Source organism: Dama dama, chromosome X, assembly GCF_033118175.1.
Source record: "Dama dama isolate Ldn47 chromosome X, ASM3311817v1, whole genome shotgun sequence".
Classification (NCBI taxonomy): domain Eukaryota; kingdom Metazoa; phylum Chordata; class Mammalia; order Artiodactyla; family Cervidae; genus Dama; species Dama dama.
In genome coordinates this window covers 39,546,328-39,567,286 of record NC_083714.1, presented here as the reverse complement: position 1 = coordinate 39,567,286, position 20,959 = coordinate 39,546,328, and the positions used below count along the sequence as shown (strand labels likewise).

The 20,959-nt window shown below is 37.9% G+C and overlaps 1 protein-coding gene across 2 annotated transcripts; it reads left to right on the top strand.

Annotated features, from left to right (window-relative positions):
* The first annotated feature begins 2,599 nt into the window (after positions 1-2,599).
* On the top strand, positions 2,600-14,080 carry MMGT1 (membrane magnesium transporter 1). Of its 2 annotated transcripts, XM_061135871.1 has the most exons (5): positions 2,600-2,952; positions 4,164-4,265; positions 6,899-6,951; positions 9,432-9,535; positions 11,134-14,080. In XM_061135871.1, exons 1-5 carry the CDS (start codon positions 2,874-2,876, stop codon positions 11,291-11,293), a joined length of 498 nt encoding a protein of 165 aa, XP_060991854.1. In that variant the 5' UTR covers positions 2,600-2,873; the 3' UTR covers positions 11,294-14,080. The 2 variants fall into 2 exon arrangements, with proteins under 2 accessions (XP_060991854.1, XP_060991855.1); XM_061135872.1 differs by lacking the exon at positions 4,164-4,265 and having other exon boundaries at positions 2,608-2,952.
* Positions 14,081-20,959: the final 6,879 nt, after the last annotated feature.

Genomic DNA, 20,959 nt, shown 5'->3' with positions numbered 1-20,959 from the left:
GATGGAGAAACAATGGAAGCAGTGACAGACTTCATTTTTTGGGGCTCCAAAATCACTGCAGATGGTGATTGCAGCCATGAAATTAAAAGACGCTTGCTCCTTGGAAGAAAAGCTATGACCAAACTAGACAGCATATTGAAAAGCAGAGACATTACTTTATCAACAAAGGTCCATCTAGTCAAGGCTATGGTTTTTCCACTAATCATGTATGGATGTGAGAGTTGGACTGTGAAGAAAGCTGAGCGCCGAAGAACTGATGCTTTTGAACTGTGGTGTTGGAGAAGACTCTTGAGAGTCCTTTGGACTGCAAGGAGATCAAACCAGTCCATGCTAAAGGAAATCAGTCCTGAATATTCATTGGAAGGACTGATGCTGCAGCTGAAACTCCAATACTTTGGCCACCTGATGCGAAGAACCGACTCATTGGAAAAGACCCTGATGCTGGGAAAGATTGAGGGCAGGAGGACAAGGGGACGACAGAGGAGGAGATGGTTGGATGGCATCACCAAAGCGATGGACGAGTTTGAGTAGGCTCCTGGAGTTGGTGATGGACAGGGAGGCCTGGCATGCTGCAGTCCATGGGGTCACAAAAAGTCAGACATGACTGAGCAACTGAACTGAACATTTGTAAAAAATATAATATACCATACTTGACATTGATCAAGTACTCTGTCAACTCTTGGCTTAGAGGTGAAGAAACTGGTGAGGGCCAGAGAAAAATAATGACTATAATTAAATGTTTGGAAAATGGGATCCAGGACAAAAGCTATACAGGTAAATTTGAGGAAATCTGATGACTCCTGGATGCCTTCCTTTATTTTCTAATTTTATTTTTTAGCTTTGAGGAAACCCAAGTATATCAGAAAATGCTTATCATCAAACTGTTATCAAAATGTAAGTGTGTGTACAAGTTCAGAGGGATTTTTGAACCCAATTCAAAATAACAGGATGCTCTATAGAGATCCTTTCTAAGGAGGATACACTCCCCTCCACTTTCCCACAATTCATTCATTCTTTCGGTAAACACTGAATGCCTACCATGTGACAGGCAATGTTCTAGGTATAGATACAAACCTCTGCCCTCTTGGAACTTACATTTCTGGGCAAAGAGAGATAGTAAACAAAAGAAACATAATAAATAGGTAAATTATAGTGTATCTTAAAAGGTGACATGAAAATAAAGCAGTCGAAGGGCCTCAGGAATGGGAAGAATGCAAATTTAAAAGCGTGGCCAGCATAGGCCTCTAATAGCAAGTGGGGTGAGTAAATTGAGTAGCTAAAATGTAGAAGTCTGACAACGTTAAGGGGAAAGCATGGTGATCATCAGTGATATGCAGTTTACAACGTTGCGCCAGCCAGTCAGGTGGCACGGGAGGAGTTGATGGGAGTTTAGGAAAAGGAATGAATTCTATTTTGGCCATATTAAGTTTTAACTGCACATGATAGAAATAAATGATCAGCAAGGAGTTGGAAATGCAGTCTGGAGCTCAGGAGAGACACTTGAGATACAGCCGTCGATTTGGAATCACTAATACCAACAATGGCTGAAAGCACTGGGGAGTAATAGGTGAGCTGGCTACAGAATAGAATGTAAAAAGGTTAATGTAAAATGGCTACATTTTAGGGGATGAAGACAAAAATCGAGAGAGTATATTTTATTCTCATCAGAGAGACAGAGAGATGAGCCAGTATTGTTATCATCCTTCTATTCCTCCTTTTTTATTTCAACCTAATGTGAAATGTGGGCTTCCCTGGTGGCTCAGACGGTAGAGAATCCGCCTGCAATGCGGGAGACTTAGGTTCGATCCCTGGGTTGGGAAGATCCCCTGGAGGAGGGCATGACAACCCACTCCAGTAGCCTTGCCTGGAGAATCCCCATGGACAGAGGACTGAGCTTTCTTGGTGGCTCAGACCGTAAAGAACCTGCCTGCAATGGCGGAGACCTGGGTTCAATCCCTGGGTCGGGAAGATACCCCGGAAAAGGGCATGGCAACCCACTCCAGTATTCTTACCTGGAGAATCCCCACGGACAGAGGAGCCTGGCGGGCTACAGTCCATGGGGTTGCAAAGAGTCGGACACGACTGAGCGACACACAATGTGAAATGGTCCCCTTAGTGACAAAACACTCCCGCGGCGCTACACCCCTTTAGGCGCGAATTTTTCACATAGACCACTTACAAGTAAAGAGAAGGGGACTAACTTTTACTGAATGTACCCCGCTTGCCACGTGTTCGGGGCCTCCAAATCCCGGGTGGTTTTCCTCTACACCCCCACTAGCCCCCTCGCTTTCACACTAGTGCCTCCTTCCGTAGTACCAGTTCCCAGTACGCTGAAGTACAGGAAAGGTCAACAGAAAACAAAGAGCACAGCTTGAAGGAAAAGCAGAACAAACAAAAATCCCCGGCTAAGACGTACGGATCCGGCACCGACCGCCTCTAACTACCTCCTGCAGAGCCCACGGTCCCTCTGCCCTACCCGGAACTCTCCATAGGCCCCGCCCGCCTCTCCGCAGGCCACGCCCCCTGCCCCGCGGCCCGCACTCATTTGCTGGCACCTTCGTCTCCACTTCCCCATTGATCCGCCTGCGCTGCTTCTTCTACGCTCTCCACGCAGCCCCGCCTCTCTTAGAGCGGCAGTGCGGCGCAGGCCCGGCTCTTCGGCATTCCCGGACCTTTTTCCTTGTCTTTTTCCCCTTCTTCCCAGCATTCCCGTTTCCGCTTTCTCACGGCTCTTCTGATTTTCCACCTCTGAGGCGCTTCGCGCCCAGGGGTTCAGTGACGTCATCTTTCTGCGCTGCGCGGACACCCGCCGGTGAAGGAAGGAACGGCTCTGCCGCCCTTCGCTTCTTTTGTTGGGCTGCTCTTTCGGAGTCATGGCGCCGTCGCTATGGAAAGGGCTGGTGGGCATCGGCCTCTTTGCCCTAGCCCACGCGGCCTTTTCCGCTGCGCAGCGTAAGTGCCTGGGGGACGGGGACAGCTCCCATGCGGGATTCTGCGGGCGGCGTGTGGGCGCACCCAAGAAGGAGTGTCGGACCGAGTGGCCCAGGAACGGTCATTTGAGACCTTAGAGTTTGAGGTGACTGTGAGAAGCGGTGCGGGGCTCCTCGGTGGAAGGCTTGGAGTCTGAGTTTGAGGAGAGTGGGGCAACTGGGATTACAGCAGGGAAGGGGATGTTGGGGAGAGGGGATCGGTGGGCTGCAGGGTGGACAGAAAGGAAGCCTTTCTGGGAATCTGGGACAAGTGTTGTCAGATCCATCGTGGGGCTGGCAGAGTGTCAGATTGAGGACCTCGGATGCTCATGGTTCCATGACAACTAGGTGGACAGTGTCTTGGGCACTCCAGGAGGACTGAGAAGTTAGGTGACCACTTGCCTCTGGGAGGCACTGTGATATGGGGCAAAGAGCACCGGGCTGGGAGACTGGAGGGCTGGTTCTTAAAAACTTGCTTTACCGCTAAATCTGTGACCTTGGGCATATCATATCCCTTCTCTGATGCTTCATTGAGGTGGATTTTAATTCTTTCCCTTTCTATGTCAAAGAGTGATTTGGAAGTTTAGGAAAAAAGCAAAGTAAAAGTACCTTATCGTACACATACAATTGTATTGTCAAGAAGAAACTTGAGAGTCCAGCAGAGGATGCAGTGCAGTGGGACGGCTGATCTGTTTTGAGGTCTTCCTTCTCTCCTAGACCAAGGGTTAGCAAGCTCTAGCATGTGGGCCAAATGCAGCCTCCCTCTTGTTTTTGCAGTGAGCTAAGAATGTTTTTAGAGTTTTAATTTGTTGGAGGGGGGGAAGCAAAAGTATCATTTTTTGATCCATGACGGTTATTTAAAATCCAAGTTTCTGTGTCCATCTGAAGTTTTATTGGCACACAGTCATGCCGGTTTAGGTATTTTCTGGCTGCTTTCTAAGGGCAAAGTTGAATAGTTGCAATGGAGATAGTAAAGCCTGCAAAGGCTAAAATATTTATTATCTGGCCCTTTACAGGAAAAGTTTGCTGATCTCTTTTATAACCTATAGAGCCCACAAGGGCAGGGACGATGTATATTTTGTTCACTGCTGTAATCTCAGTGCCCAGCATAATGTTCCCTACAGTAGTTACTCAATAAATTTGTTGAACGAAGGGAGGAAATTCAGAGCTGAACTTTTTTCCTTTATTTGCTAGATTACTTTCCATCTTCAGGAATAAAGTGGAAAATGAAATGTGAATTCCTTCAAAGCTCCAGTTTTCAAGATAAAACCTTTCGTTCTATGTATTGTGTATACGGTAATTAAAATGATCCCATTATTAAAATTACTTTTTTAGGTACATGTATTATGACAACATTTGTCTTGACAGAAATTCAGCTTTAATTTTTTAAAAATTTATTTTGAGATTTTAGATTCACAGAAAAAATTTACGAAGATAGTGCAAATAATTACTGTATTCTCCTCACCCAGTTTCCCTCACTGGTAACATCTTACATTACTATGGTATGATATCACAACTAGGAAACTGACATTGGTATATTACTATTAAGTACAGTCTAGCTTTTATTTGGATTTCACCAGTTTTCCCATTAATGTCTTCTTTCTATTCCAAGAATAAATCCAGGATATCACATTACATTTAGTCCTCATGTTTTCCCAGGCTGCTTTCTCTGTGACAGTTTCTGCAAAACTCCAGTCTTTAATGATAACAATAATAGCTTACTGCGTGCCAGGCACTGAACTAAGCACTTTGTGTATTATGTAATTCAATCCTTCCAAAATCCCTGTGAGGTAGATGTTATTGTTATTATCACCTTTGAAAGATGAAGAAATTGAGCCACACTGCTAGGAAACTTGCACAAAATTACAAAGATGATAAATGGGGGTGCTGGGCTTCAAATACAAGCAGTTTGATTCTGGAGCCTGTGTGCTACATTGCTTGGTAAAATTCAGTCTTGAGTAATTGGTTGAAATTGCAATGTGCTTAGGTGCTAGAGGGTGCAGTGATGTCCCGAGGGAGTTCAGAGTCAAATGGAGAAACAAGTGATTCAAGCAGCAGTCACCATAAAGTGATATAGATGCTAAAAGTAAAGATACACGGAGATGGGAGCAGTTGTTTTTTGGAGGTGGGCGGAGGGGTTAAGAGGTACCTAGAGCCTTGCTGATCAAGTGTGGTCAATAGACCAACATCTGGGAAATCATCTGGGACCTTGTCAGAAATGCAGAAACTCAGGCCCCACCTCAGATCTGTGAAATCTGAATCTGCATTTTAATAAGGTCCCCAGGTGATTGTATGCACATTCATTTGAGAAGTGCTGCCCTAGAGGAGATTAGGATACAGTGGTACTGTGTCATTTTCTACTATAGACTTCAGCTGTAAAATATTACAGTCCTAGAGCAAGGAGACAGATGACAGAAGTCCAACCCTTTCGTTTTACAGACGAGGAAATGTCCTACTAAGGTAGGGTTAGAGTCAGATTAAGCTTCAGGCAAAGAAAGGTAGCTGGGAATTGGACAGTAGGAAGTTAGCCAAAACCTACTTTGGCATTGGTTTAATTTTTGTTTTACACCTGTCCTTGTGATGAAACTTGTGAGATAAAACTTCAGAAATGTCTCTAAACACATTTTCTCTTAAGAGTCAGTGAGTGCATGCTCACTCACAATTTGAGTTTTTAAGCATGTTCTATTAAGTAGAGGGCTTCCTTGGTGGCTCAGTTGGTAAAGAATCCACCTGCAATGCGGGAGACCTGGCTTTGATTCCTGGGTTGGGAAGGTCCCCTGGAGGAGGGCATGGCAACCCACTCCAGTATTCTTGCCTGGAGAACCCCTAAGGACACAGGAGCCTGGCAGCCTGTAGTCCATGGGGTCGCAAAGGGTCTAAGACAACTGAGCGACTAAGCACAGCACATATTAAGTAGAGACTGCAAGGTTCCTCTAGAATTAGAATTTTGTGTTTTTATGTGAGATGAGAATGCCTTGTGACATTTATCACTGCAGTAGGACCTCTTTTCAATGCTCACGTTGGAAAGAGACCAGTATTACCATTGAGGCTAACTGTGTCTTGTCAGATTGTGGCAGCAGGTAGCACCCTGTGGTGCTGTGGCATGCTCATCTTTGCTGTGATGAACTTTGTTTTGGCAGAGCGCCTATCCTGTATCTCCTTTGATTCTCATTTTATTCCCATTTTACTGATGCAGAAACCTAGGCAGTGAAAAGATACTGTATTCTCAGGCACATTCCCCCTCCCCCTCCTACATTTTAACGCTCTGAGATTGAGATCCATGTTACAGTCCACGAGAGTGTCTTTCACATTGAATGAGATTGTGATAAACTGAAGAGCTGGTATTATGATCCAGGCTTTTCAGCTTCCAAACCTTGATCCTTTTCCTTCATACCCTGCTGCCTCCTGAGGCTAAGGCAGTAGCAGAATTATAATTAAATCATAGAAGCAGAAATTGATGTACAGGAATTACTCCTATTCCAACGCTGCCCCAGCATATTCTCTTGAGAAAAACATTTCCATAGCAATATTACTTCGTCTATATTATGTAATGGTAGTGCTATTTTAGAGTTGAGATTTTTCTGTAGATTTAATTTTTAAATAATTGTGATTTCTTTGATCAGTTAGTGAAAGAATTTAAGAGAATTCTAGTTTTCCTGTAATAATGAAAGAAAAGTCGTTTAGGTATTTCTTCCTTATGTTTGCTCACTTTTCACTCTTCCGTTTTATAAGATGAGAAAGCAGGTCATGATGGGAATAAAATAGTTCAAGACCAGACTGACTGCCTTAGAAGACAGAGGTTTTTGAGGAATCCAGGATTAGCATTGTTTCTTGTAGCATATGTCAGTTGCTTCTTTGGTATATTGATTTGCTTGCATTTTAAGAAAAATGGGCTACAGTTTCCTTAATGGTGTGCTTCTGGTTTATAGATCGTTCTTATATGCGATTAACAGAAAAGGAAGATGAATCACTGCCAATAGATGTAAGTTGGTCATTTATATTCCATTAAAATATATATAACCAAATCACTTTGTTGTACACCTGAAACTAGCACAACATTGTAAATCAACTATACTTCAATAAAAATATATATTTATATACAGTTTTAAAATTAGCCACATAGCTTAAAATGTATTTTTAAAAATTTATTTTTTATTCTCTTAATTTTCCAGACACGAAATAACATGTGTTATATACTTTTTGTCACTCATTATAAATCCCAAAGATGTGGAAACAAAATATTTCTGTTTGGTTTCTGGAACTTAGTTTATTTATTTATTTTTGGCTGTGCTGCGCAGCCTGTGGGATCTTAGTTTCCCAACCATGGATGAAACCAGGCCCCTGGAATGGAATTGTGGAGTGCTAAACACTGGACCACGGGGGAAGTCCCTAGAACTTAGTTTAAATAGTCTTTCTAGAAGCTGCTCTGTCCATACTCTGAGATGAACTTAACAAGTTGATTATTTGACTATCTTTTTTGGCTGCACCTCGAGGCATGCAGAATCTTAGTTCCCCAACCAGGGATTGAACCTGTGTCCCCTGCAGTGGAAGCATGGAGTCTTAACCACTGGACCGCCAGGGAAGTCCCCCCCTTTTTAAAAAATCTTATTTTTTTTAGAAAAGTTTCTTCTATACATAAAGTTTAAAAACAAGTAAAACTAACAAAACATTGTTTAGGGGCATACACAGAGGTGGTAAAGATTAAAAAAAATAGGAAGTGCCTCTTTTTTTAAAGCTGCAGTGATATGTGAACTTCACTCAGTTTTTTATCTTTACTGGATTTTTTTTTTTGGGTCATGCCTGTGGCTTGCGAGGATCTTAGTTCCCTGACCAGGGATCAAACCCATGCCTTTTTCAGTGGAAGTGCAAAGTCCTAACCACTGTACTGCCAGGGAATCCCTCCCCCCACTTTTTTTTAATCTTTCTTGGATTTTTAAAGTACAAAAGTAGTAAGTTCTTCATAGAATCAAACAGTAAGTGTCAAAAGTAAAATTGACCCCATATATTAAAAAAAATACTGACCCCATTGCTCACAATTCTACTTCTGTTCCCAACAGTTTGGAGTGTATCAGTAGTTTAGTTTTCTTCTATGCATAAACAACATTATCTTTGTGTGTATATAGCTTTATGTAACCAAAACACACATAGTTTTTCTTTTAAAAAAGTTACTGTGTTTATAGTGTGTACTTTTATAACTAGCTTTTTATTGATTTATCTTGACATATTTTCATGACAGCTCAGAGTTACCACATCCTTGTTAATGATGTCTCTGATTGCATTGTATGAAATGGGCCTTGGTACACTGATGATGGGGATGTAAACCAGCATAACATATGACATTAGATTTTGATTTAGAAAATTAGAGTAATAGCTTGTGGCTAATTTTGACTTTTAATTGTCTGTAATTCAAGATATGGAAAATGTGACTATTAACTCATTCTTCTGTTACCTTTGTTTTTGTGGTAGATGCATACACACATGCATACGCTTGCGCATGTGTATATGCACTCATTTATATCTGTTTAAAATAACTTTCTTCTGTTTACAAATGGGAAAATTTGAAAAATACAGATAATTACTATCAGGAAAATAAAATATGTCTGTAATCCCACGTTGGTTAATATCAAACACTGCAAATTTTTGCTTACATACTTGCACAACCTCTTTGGAAAGCAGTTTGATATTACCTAATAAAGTTGAATTTGTGTATACTCTTACACCAGTGATTGCATTCCCTTGTGTTAGGAGACATACACAAAGATATCCATCCTGACTTTGTAAAAGTTACAGACAGGAAATAGTCTGCATAGCTATCAACAGTGGATGGATAAATTATGGGAATTTCATGTAATGAAATTCAGTGAAAATGAATGGACTATAATAACTACATATCACAATAGGGAGGAATCTCACCAAAAGAAAAAAAAGCTCAAATGGGAAGAAGTGAGCAAGGTATGTTTTAGACGTACACATAGAGCTGGTAAAATAAGTAAAAGCGAGGAACTGATTAATATGTGATTGGGGCCAGTAGTTAACTGGCAGGGAGGGTGAGGGATATAATTGGAGAGGGATACCTGGGCCTTGAAAGGAACTGGTAATGTTCTCTTTTTTAAGTTGGGTAGTGGGTAAAGGGTGTTTTTTTTTGAATACTCTGTGTTATCTAACATTAATACATTAAAACATTTATAGTTGCTCTTAGAAGTTGGTCATAGTTGATAACTGAGTTCTGAATGGATCAGTACCTGTTTTGTTATTTGAGCAAAACCCAGACGTATTATTGCAGCTGATCCACAGAACTTATAGAAGATACTGTTGTGTTTGAGTCCAAATCATTTAAAGTGAGAATTGACTCCTTGATAGCATCTGGGAGAAATACCTGATAGAGGCTAGAAACGGAGAGAAAATTGTAAATTTTCATAATATTTGTTTGTTGTTGAGTAATCTTAATCTTTATACTCACAGATAGTTCTTCAGACACTTCTGGCCTTTGCAGTTACCTGTTACGGTATAGTTCATATTGCAGGGGAGTTTAAAGACATGGATGCCACTTCAGAACTAAAAAATAAGTAAGTCTTTTCCTTTTCATAGACATTTAATTTCATGAGGAATTTGCTTCATGTACATAGTTTAAAATTATGTTTTCTGGTACATAAAAGTTGGTTTTGTTTTTACATTTTGATCATGCAGTTTGTATGAGTAATGAGCTAAAAAAATTGAGTCGATGTTTGATTTGATGGGAAAAATGGAAGTTGAATGACAGACTGTTGACATTAGAATAATATGTTATATTATGGTTGCTTAAAATTACTTGTTTGTTGGTTGGATAGATGGATGAAAATAGATATATAAGGAAGATACTCCCTCAGGAATGTTTTCCTTCTTTCCTCCCCTTCTTCCCTCTCCTCTACCTCCCCGCCACCCCTCACCACTTTGCTTCCCTGTCTCCTTTCTCTTTTCCTTCCCTTGCCCTCCCTCCCTCCCTTTTTCCGCTTTTTATCCTCTTGTCCCAGCTTAGTCTTTGGAAGATTAAGGGGTTTTCTGTTTCCCTTGAAACTAGTCTGTGACATAAACTCTGCTTCTCGGGCACTTTCCTATCCTTGGACTAAAGTATATTTGTTATTCTGCTTTGCTTTTTCCTCCTACACTACTTCTAAGCTATTTTCATGAGCTTTGCTTGCTTTACTTTTCTGTATTGCTTGCTTTCATAGAATCATCCTTTAGCTTTGTTCGATTCAATCTCTGGACTTTACCCACCTTCTTGATCCTAGAAATTTTAACACAGTATTTCCTTAGAAGAATTCATAGTACACATTTATGTGTTACAGGAAATCCACTCCCTTTTTACTTTTACTTTTAAATTTACATTTCACATAGTCACATGTCAGGCTTCCCTTTTATGTGGGGGTATGCTTGGATTTTTAGGTGGGCTGACTTTGAGATTTGAGTTTTTATCAAAAGAAGAGTTCTCTTTCCTTCCAGGAAATTAATATTTAAAAACAAATCAACACCAAAAGCTGTACACTTCGGTGTTTGTGAACTTTTTTTAGACTACATATATCTCACTGGAAAGAAGAAAAGGATACTCCACTATCACCACCCACTACTGTTCTTACAAAGAGTCTACCAGGAGTCACAGGCGAGGGGCCAAGAAAGAAAGAAGTAAAACAGAATGGCATTAAGTAGGTGGTAGCAAAATACATGAATTTAGTACATGGAAGCAAAATATACAGGTTTGGACAACAACAGGTACAGAAGGGCCAAAAGGAATATTTCGTTGTATTTGATTCTTGGAAGACAGATCAAGTGAGAATAAGCAAAGGTACAATCTATGTACTTTTTTTTTAAGGACTATTTGGCATGGGCTAGTGGTAGATTCACAGAGGTGATTAAAGTTGAGTGATTATTTGTTTTCATAGATATCCTGGAAGGAATGCCTGAATTAAAAATTTTCAAGGGTTTTATGTTGCTTTTCCGGGTTTCTTATTTTCCTTGTACAGGAAAAAAGTGAGATACAGTATGATTACCAATTATAGTCTAATTTTATGGATTTAAACTTAGTTAAAAATACAACCCATAGCAAATTCATTATTTATTAGAAGCCTACTTATTTTCAAATGGGCTTTTATCAAGGTTTATCTAAAATTGATGCTTTTCTTTTTTTAAGGACATTTGACACACTAAGGAATCACCCATCATTTTATGTATTTAATCATCGTGGTCGAGTACTGTTCCGGCCTTCGGATACAACAAATTCTTCAAACCAAGATGCATTGTCCTCTAACACATCATTGAAGTTACGAAAACTTGAATCACTGCGTCGTTAAGATTTTTACAAATTATAATAACAGGACAGGACACAGAGCTGGAATATTGGAGTTTGGGGTACAAAACACTCCCCCATCAGTATTTATATTGATCGCTCAGACCTAGTTAAAAAAGTCTATGGCCCTTATTTGTACACTGTTAATCAAGGCATTATTGCAGTATAAGTTATCTGTGAAATGAGTCTTTGATCTTTCATAGAATTCTTTTTTCATTTAAAACAAATCCACATTTTTTGTAAAAGTCACTGTTTTGAGCACATTTCTTTGAAAAATGTTGATGGTTTTGTAATTATTTATTTTCTTAGATTTCTTTTGCACTACAGTTTTTAGGATCCTTTTGGAAATAGTGTGACTACTGCATTTTGCAGCATGAATGGTAGTAAATGGTCTTAAGTTCTTAACAACAAATGGACTTCTCTAAAGAGACCAAAATGGTGACTTATGAGTTTTTCTTATGGCCCCTAAAAAGTGGCTCTGCTTCAGCAGATACTTGCCAGTTTTTAATTTATCCGTGACTTCTCCCCCTACCCCGCTCCCATATACCTCCTAACATCAGCTGTCTTGTTTCATCACTTCTCTGGGGTTCAATGTGCAGTGAGCAATTTTTGTGTCAGAAATCCCCTGTCATAACAAATAGATTTAACAAACTCAACTTACGTAAAGCTACCTGTGTTCTCTTCATTTATCTGTAAAAAGATGTCCCTAATTGATTATGTAGTGTAAGAATAGTTGAAGATAGACCAAAAAGACCATCCGTGAATTAAACATCCTGCCTATGTAGAGGAACAGTAATCACTGAAGAAAACTGATTAGTTGTAACTAGCCAGTTTAACTTATTCAAAGCCTCTGTTATTTTATTGCATACTAAACTAGTGAATTAGTAAGGATAAAGGATAAAGGTAGATTTCAACGGAATTGGGCCAAATAGGTTCTAAATATTTGGAACTAATATCTTTTAATTTAAAAATTAAGGTCATAGCTTCCATTTTGTAGCAAATTTAGAGTTTTCTGTCTTCATTGTATGTTGCTGAAGGTAAGGCTGAGGGTACAGACTAGAATTTTTTTAGAAATAGCAATCTTAGGGAAATTTGGCTAGCTCTTTGATCTGCTGGAAGCTTAACATTTCTTGGTAGAGAAGGTTGCTTTTGTTGAATTGTATAGGTGTAAAGGGAATTTAAATTTAAAAAGGAAATGTGCTTTAGGCAAGAATCATAAGATGCCCTTATCCTTGATGGCTTTTTTCTGCTAGTAGTGAACCTCAGCTCTTCTGCCTGGTAACACACAGCCCAAAGTACAAGATTATTTTGTCATTGGGTTTTTAATCATTGTTTAGTTTTGTTTTGCTAACCCAATCTATCTGTGGAACACTGACTCTGCTCTCTAAGGAGAACAAAGTTAGAAATCTAAAATAATTTAGAAATGAGTTTAAAATGTGAAGTTGGGAGTTAAAGTGGTCGTATAACTCAAAGTCGTGTACGAGAAACAAGCTCTTTCCATCATACCTGTCTACCGTTTCCTCAGGTATGGAATGATTTGCAAGAGCCTCTTGTTTTCTTCTCTTTTGAGGCCTGTCTTCCTTTCCTAGTATGTTTTTATAATAAATTTATTAAGATATAAATCACATACCTTACTATTCACCTATCTAAAGGGTACAATTCAGTAGTTTTATAATATATTCACAAAGTCGTGCAACCATGATCACAGTCAATTTGAGAATGTTTTTGTCACCCCAGAAAGAAACCCTGTATCCTTTAGTAGTTACCTGTCCTTTCCTCCCAATATCTCCCAACCCTGAGCAACTAATCTCTCTGTCTGTATAGGTTTGTCTCTTCTGGTCATTTAATATGATTGGATTCCCATAGTATCTGATCTTTGGTGGCTGGCTTCCCAAATATTGTTCAGTTCTATGTAGAATGAGAACTTCTCATGTTAAAAACTATGAATTCTCTGAAAGGAGATGGTTGGTACGAATCAGTAGATGTAAGGAGGGAAGTCAGATTCCTAACATGTTTCTCAGTCAATCGGATGCTGAATAGGTTTTTTTCTCAGAACCAAGCATTCATGATATATTAATATGATTGTCTAGTCTCTAGAATGTATATTGAAATCTTTGCCTGCTCAGGAAAGTCTTGCTAAAAATGAGGCCAAATAATATGGCAAGTAATTGACATAGCGGACTTCAGTCATGTCTAATTTTGCTAGGAGCTTGTATACCTCTGGTCAGGTGAGCTTCCCAAATTTTTAATTTCCTCCAGTGAATTTACGCTATCTTTTAAAAGTATGTACCATAGGATTGGGGTGATTTGGATGCATCATAACAGTGCTAAATGGATTAAGTTCAGAAGTTTTTTGTAATGATTTGAGGCAGTACTAAGGTAGCCAAAAATATAGTGATGTGAGCAAATTAAGCTTGCAGCTGACTATGATTTCAGTGACATTCAGAAGTGTGTACTGTTGAAGGCTCTCTAGAATATAGGAAGGCTCACTTAATCAGGGAAGCAGCTGAATGCTATGGCCTAGTGGCCCAGCTGCAGAAAATGCAGGTCGGCGAATTGGAGGCTGTGAAGCTCTGTAACTCCCTAATGATTGTTTCCTAAGCATTGTGGCTTATTTTTGAGTGGCATGACAGCATCCCCCGGTTGTATGTGGCCTGTTTCCATGATGTATTGAGTAATGTTGTTTGTTGTGAGCATCAATGCCTGTAACACCAAGCTAAACACATTCTTTTGGATATGTTTCCTCTCTTTAAATGATCTTGCCCTGTCCAATAAATAAATGATTGTCTCACCCTGTTTTTGGTAGTGGTTTTTTTTTTGTTGTTTTGTTTGTTTGTTTGTATGTTTTACTTTTAATCTCATTTTCTTCTGCTTCTCTGTCCCCAGAAAAATGTAAGATTTAATTTTAACAACTGTATTTTTTCCAGTGTGATGCTTTTACTAAATTCAATGGATACTTTACTTTTCATTATACATGTAAAGTCTTACTGCAATTTTATGCCCTTTTAGAGTTAAAATAGAATATGTAATCTCATTTATATTTGTATTGATGAATTATCAAATACCCTTTGGAGTACAAGAATATTGGTCTGCAAGTAGCAGTGTCTAATCATTCCAGCACAAATTTGTCATATAGCCAAACTGCTATTACAGAAATGGCAGTTTCTTATACTTAACAGGAAATCATCATGATTAAAGCATCAAGGGGCAAATCTAAAGTTTAATCCAAGAGGAAGTTCTGATTCTTTTAAAAGCATGGCACTTATCTGCAGTAGTTTGAAAGATAGCACTACTAGTATTCAAATCTACATAGGAATATCTAAAAATAACCTACTAATCAAGTGTTCTTTTAAAAGGAAAAAAGAAAGAATATATGCACATGGCAAAAAAATCAGATGGTACAGAAAGGTATGAGATTAAAACTTGCTCCCTTTCCTCCTGCTCCTAATAACCTCTCTCCAAAGGTAACCAGCTTTAAGTGTCTTGCATATTCTTTCAGGAAAAAAAATAATTTGCCAGCAAGTATATACATAAAAAGTTTTTACATTAATGGAATCAGACTGTATATACTCTCTGTACCTTGCTTTTTTTGCTGTGTCTTATAAGATCTTTCTGTATCAGTATATATAGAAATACCTCATTCTTTTTAATGACTGTGTGGTATTCTACTATATATTGTGTTATAAATGTTAAAACATATAGACTTCCAGGTTGTTGGCAGTATTTTACTGTTGATAAACCATATTGTGATGAATTTACTCGTACATATAATGAGCTTAACCTAACAAGGTTAATTCCTAGCAATAGAATTGCTGGGTCAAAGTATAGTTTTCATTTTCAGGTCAGTAGGTATTGCTAAACTGATCTCCAGAAATCTGCCCAATTCTACTTCCGCATATAATGTATAAGAATAATTATTTATGAGGCCCTTACCAATATTGGGCACTCAGCTTTTTAAAATTTGATCATCTGAAAGTGAATAAATGGTACTTTGCCTCTTAATGAAGTTCTAATGCATTTTAATGAAGGAGATGGAACATATTTTCATGTTTATTGGTTACTTATATTTCATTTTCTGTGAACTGTGTGGTCATGTTCTGTTTTCGATTCGATTTGTTTTTATTAGTTTGTATGAGCTCTTTGTATGCTAAGAAAATTGGTCTATTGTCTTATGTTTAATAATATTTTCCTGAGTTTTATTTATTTATGTAAACTTACCAGTCTTTATGGCTTCTGGGATTTGTGCCTTGCTTTAGAAAGGCCTTCTTTACATTTAAGAATAAATTTAATGTATTTTTTCAGTACTTTTAAGTTTTTTTTTTTAACTTTTAAATCTTTGATTCATTTGGAATTTAGGTGGAAAGAGTGAACTAAGGATTCAACATTTTTCTCTTCCAAATAGCTATCTGGTTATCCCAACCCTATTTATTGACTTTTTCCACATTGATTTGAAAAACCATCCCTTGTATTATTGTTTCCATATATATTTAGGTTTATTTCTGAACTCTGCAGTCTTTTCTAAAACTTAGCAGTCTTTTAATTACTTTAAGTTGTTATACATTTTCATATTAAGCTTTGCTAATATATACCACATTATTATTAATTTCAGGATATTTCCCTAGTTATTCTTGCATGTTTATATTTCTAGACAAACTTTAGTATCATTTTATTTGGTTCTAAAATCCTATTGCAAAAAAAAAAATAAAATCCTATTGTTATTTTTCCTAAAATTGTAGGAATTTAACATAAAATGTGAAAGAATAGTTTGATGAGCGCCAAGATACTTTTCATTTAGATTCACCATTTCTAATGTTTTGTTACTTTTGCTTTTGTTCTTTCCAAGTGTGCTTTTTTCAAAGCCCTCCTGAATTGTTTGTGGTGAGTTACAGACTTCATCATCACACTTCATGATATCATGACATTCCTAAATAAGTCATCAGGCCTCTCCTATAAGAGTGAAGACATTGTCTTATTTAACCACAATACCATTCTCACACTTAAGAAAATGATGAACCATCTAATACTATATTCAGATTTACCCATGTATCCCCAGAATGACTTTTATAGCTGCCCCCACCAAGGTTCACAAATTACATTTTTAAATTTGTCTCTCCGGTCTCATTTATTTTTTTTCAGCTGTGCTGCCCAGCTTGTGGGCTCTTAGTTCTCCAACCAGGGATCGAACCTGTGCCCCCTGCATTGGAAGCACAGAGTCTTAACCAATTGGCCACTAGGGAAGTCCCTCTGGTGTCTCTTAAATAGTCCTTCTACCTCCTTTTAAAAATGGTATTTTCTAAATAAACCTTAGTTTTAGATTTATAGAAAACTTGGGAAGATGGTGCAGAAAATTCCCACATAGCTTGCCTCAATTTCACCACTGGTTAAAATGTTAGCATGATACATTTGGTAACAATCCTTGAACCAATATGGATACATTATTATTAACCAGAGTTAATATTCAGATTTCTTTAATTTTTACCCAATGTCCTTTTTATGTTCCAGGATTCTGTCCAGGATATTAGCTGTGATGTCTTAGACTTCTCTTGGCTGTGGCAGTTTTTAGACTTTCCTTATTTCTGGTGACCTTGACAGTTTTAGGAAACTCAGGTATTTTGTATGATATTCCTCTATCTGGATTTGTCCAAATTTTTTTTTTTTACCATTATTAGACTTAGATTATGTATGGCATTGTCATACCGCGGGTACACATTTATTAACCTGAATTATCGCTCTTGATTTTTTTTTTTTTGCCTGTGCCTGCAGCCTGTGGGATCTTAGTTCCCCAACCAGGGATTGAACCTAGGCCATGGCATGAAAGGGCAGAGTCCTAAACCCCTGGACTGCCGAGGAATTCCTTGTTGATGTTATTCTTGATCACCTAAAGCAGTGTTTGTCAAGTTTCTCCACTGTGGAGTTACTGTTGCCATACTGTCTTCTTTGGAAGGAAGTTGCTGTACATAGCCCAGACTTAGACAGTGGGGAGTTATGCTGCACCTCCTTGAGGATGGAGTATCTACATCAATTATTTGGAATTCTTCTGCACAGGAGATATCTCTTCTCCCCCACTTATCAATTTATTCTATATTTTATTTATATGAGTTTGGGCTCATGGATATTTATTTTGTACTCTGGGTTATCATGCAATACTACTTAATTTGTTGTTGAAATTGTTCCAGCTTTGGACATTGTTTGCTCTTTCATTTGATTCCCGTGTCCCTTTGACATCACTCCCATTATTGTGGATTTTTTGCCCCAGTATTTCTTACCTCTGGCACTACAAGGTGTTCTGGGTTCATCTTGTACATTTCCTTCCCCAGTCCTAGAGTCAGCCTTTTACTCCAAGGAACCTGGTTCTTTTTGTTGGAGAATAGTTTTTTTTTTTCTCCTGCCTTCTGCACGTTATTTATTTTTTTTCATTTATTTTTATTAGTTGGAGGCTAATTACTTTACAATATTGTAGTGGGTTTTGTCATACATTGACATGAATCAGCCATGGAGTTACATGTATTCCCCATCCCGATCCCCCCTCCCACCTCCCTCTCCACCCAATTCCTCTGGGTCTTCCCAGTGCACCAGGCCTGAGCACTTGTCTCATGCTTCCCACCTGGGCCGGTGGTCTGTTTCACCATAGATAATATACATGTTTCGATGCTGTGCTCTCAAAACATCCCACCCTCGCCTTCTCCCACAGAGTCCAAAAGTCTGTTCTGTACCTCTGTGTCTCTTTTTCTGTTTTGCATATAGGGTTATCGTTATCATCTTTCTAAATTCCATATATATGTGTTAGTATGCTGTAATGTTCTTTATCTTTCTGGCTTACTTCACTCTGTATAATGGGCTCCAGTTTCATCCATCTCATTAGAACTGATTCAAATGAGTTCTTTTTAATGGCTGAGTAATATTCCATTGTGTATATGTACCACAGCTTCCTTATCCATTCGTCTGCTGATGGGCATCTAGGTTGCTTCCATGTCCTGGCTATTATAAACAGTGCTGCGATGAACATTGGGGTGCACGTGTCTCTTTCAGATCTGGTTTCCTCAGTGTGTATGCCCAGAAGTGGTATTGCTGGGTCATATGGCAGTTCTATTTCCAGTTTTTTAAGAAAGGAGAATAGTTTTAAAAGCCAAGATCTGGGCCTTGGTTGTGCTCAGTTACTGCTGGGAATTTGTCACTTCAAGGCCCTTTTACCTGAAAGAGCAAGGAAATATGTGTTACTAACCTGTGCCTATACACATATGTATAAATATTTCTATAGGTAACATCTGTATTTCTATTAAGTGAAACACAAGTTCATTTTGATGTTTGATCCATCACCACATACATCATTGTAACTTCCTGCTCTTGCTTATCTGTAAACCATTCCAACACTGAGAAACCTGGTTCCCACCGTCTGCTACCCACTTACTTGAATTGTTTAATTCCAATATATACATGTGCAGTGTTTTCAGAATTGTTAACATGTTTTCCCATGGGAAACAAGTTTTTCAGCTAGAGCACAGTGATTGTGTAGGGATTTTTTGCCATTTTACAGAGTCCACTCATTTCCAAATTTACTTAGATCAGCACATTTCCCATGTGCTCTCTTTAGTACATTTGTTTCAAGAACTTGTAGTATAGTTAGATTATTTTGTCACCTTCTGCATTCTATCCTTGGACTCCCCTGACCTAAATGATTTTTAAAAATATACACCAAGCTTCACTTTTTGTGATCTAGAATTCAGTTTTGACAAATTCATAATTTATGTATCTACAATTACATTATTATATAGAATAAGTTCACAACCCTAAAAATGCCTTGTGCTTCACATGTTCAACCCTCTCCTTTCCCCTGAGCTCCTGTTCACTACAATCTTTTTACTGTCTCCATGATTTTGCCTTTTCCAGAGTGCCATATAATTGGAATTATATAGTATGTAGCCTTTTCAGACTGGCTTCTTTTACTTAGTGATATGTATTCAAGTTTCCTTCATGTCTCTCTGTGGATTGATAATTCATTTTTTAAATCTGTGAATAATAGTTCATTATATGGATGTTCCACAGTTTATCCATCACCTATTGCAAGATATTTCCATTTTCTGATGATTATGAATAAGCACTCACATGTTTTTGTGTGGACCTGCTTTTTCAAATTAATTGGGCAAGTACCAAGGTGTATGATTGCTGGATCATATGGTAACATTTTGTTCAGCTTTATAAGAAATAGCCAAGCTGTCTTCCAAAGTGGCCTTACCATTTTGTGTTCCCATTAGCAGTGAATGACTTCCTGTTACTCTGCATCCTCGCCAGTGATTGGTATCGTCAGATTTTGCATTTTAACTGTTGTAATAGATGTGCAGTGATGCTCATTTTAATTTACAGTTTTCCCTAATGACAAAGGATGTTGAGCATCTTTCATGTTTATTTGCTATCTGTATTTCTCTTTTGGTGAAGTATCTGTTTAGATCTTTTGCTTAATTTAAAAAATCAGGTTGTTTTCTTACTGTTGCATTTTAAAAGTTCTTTGCATATCTTGAATACAAGTCCTTTCCAGAGCTGTGTTTTGCAAATATTTTTTCCCACTTTGTGGTTTGTCTTTTCAGTCTCATAACAGTGTCTATCACAGAGAAGATTTTATTTTAGTAAAGTCCAACTTATCAATTTTCTCTTTCTTATCTCATGCTTTTTGTATTATGTTTAAAAGCTCATTTCCAAACTCAAAGCCATCTAGATTTTTCTCTTATGCTTTCTTGTAGAGGTTTTATTGTTTTTCATTTTACGTTTAGATCTATGATTACTTCCTAGCTAATTTTTGTGAAAGATATAATACCTGTATCTAGGTTCATCTTTTTTCATATGGACACCCAATTGTCATAACACCATTTGTGGAAAAGACTATGCTTTCTCCATGGAATTGCCTTTGCTCCTTTGTCAAAAATGGTCAACTATATATGTGTGGGTCTATTTCTGGGCTGTCTGTTCTGTTAATCTACACATCTACTCTTTTGCCACACTGTCTTGATTACTGACGCTTTACACTAAGCCTTGATATCAGGTAGTGTGAGTCCTCCATCTTTGTTCTTATTTTTCTGTATTACATTGGTTATTCAGGATCTTTCATCTTTCCCTTTAATCTTTAGAATCAGTTTGTTGATATCTACAAAATAATTTTCTGGGATTTTGACTGGGATTGCTTTGAATCTATAGGTCACATTGGAAATCTTAATAATTTGATATAATAATCTGATATCTTAATATTGAATCTTCCATTTTGTGAACATGGAATATCTCTGCATTTATATAGATCTTATAATTTCCCATATAGAGATCCTGTACATATTTTGTTTGATTTATATGTATTTCATTATTTTGGTGCTATTATAAATGATATTTTTAAAATTTTAAATTCTAATAGTTATTGTTGGTATTTAGGAAAGCAATTAACTTTTGTACATTACCCTTGTGTCTTATTCCTTGTTATCATTATTTTTTAAATTCAGGAATGGATCTTGAATTTTGTTAAATGCAATTTTGGCATTTATTGAGATACTCATGTTTTTTCTTCTTTTACCTATTAAAATGGTGAATTATAAGAATAGACTTTCAAATACTGACCCATTTTTGCATTCATGGGGTGAAGTAAATATCCATTAAAGATAACAGCTTGCTAGGATTTTTGGTCTTTATGATT

Coding starts and splice junctions, on each gene's coding strand:
- MMGT1 (XM_061135871.1), top strand. CDS start 2,874: ATGGCGCCGTCGCTATGGAAAGGGCTGGTGGGCATCGGCCTCTTTGCC. Junction 2,953..4,163: donor GGCCTTTTCCGCTGCGCAGC/GTAAGTGCCTGG, acceptor TTTATTTGCTAG/ATTACTTTCCATCTTCAGGA. Junction 6,952..9,431: donor ATGAATCACTGCCAATAGAT/GTAAGTTGGTCA, acceptor TTATACTCACAG/ATAGTTCTTCAGACACTTCT.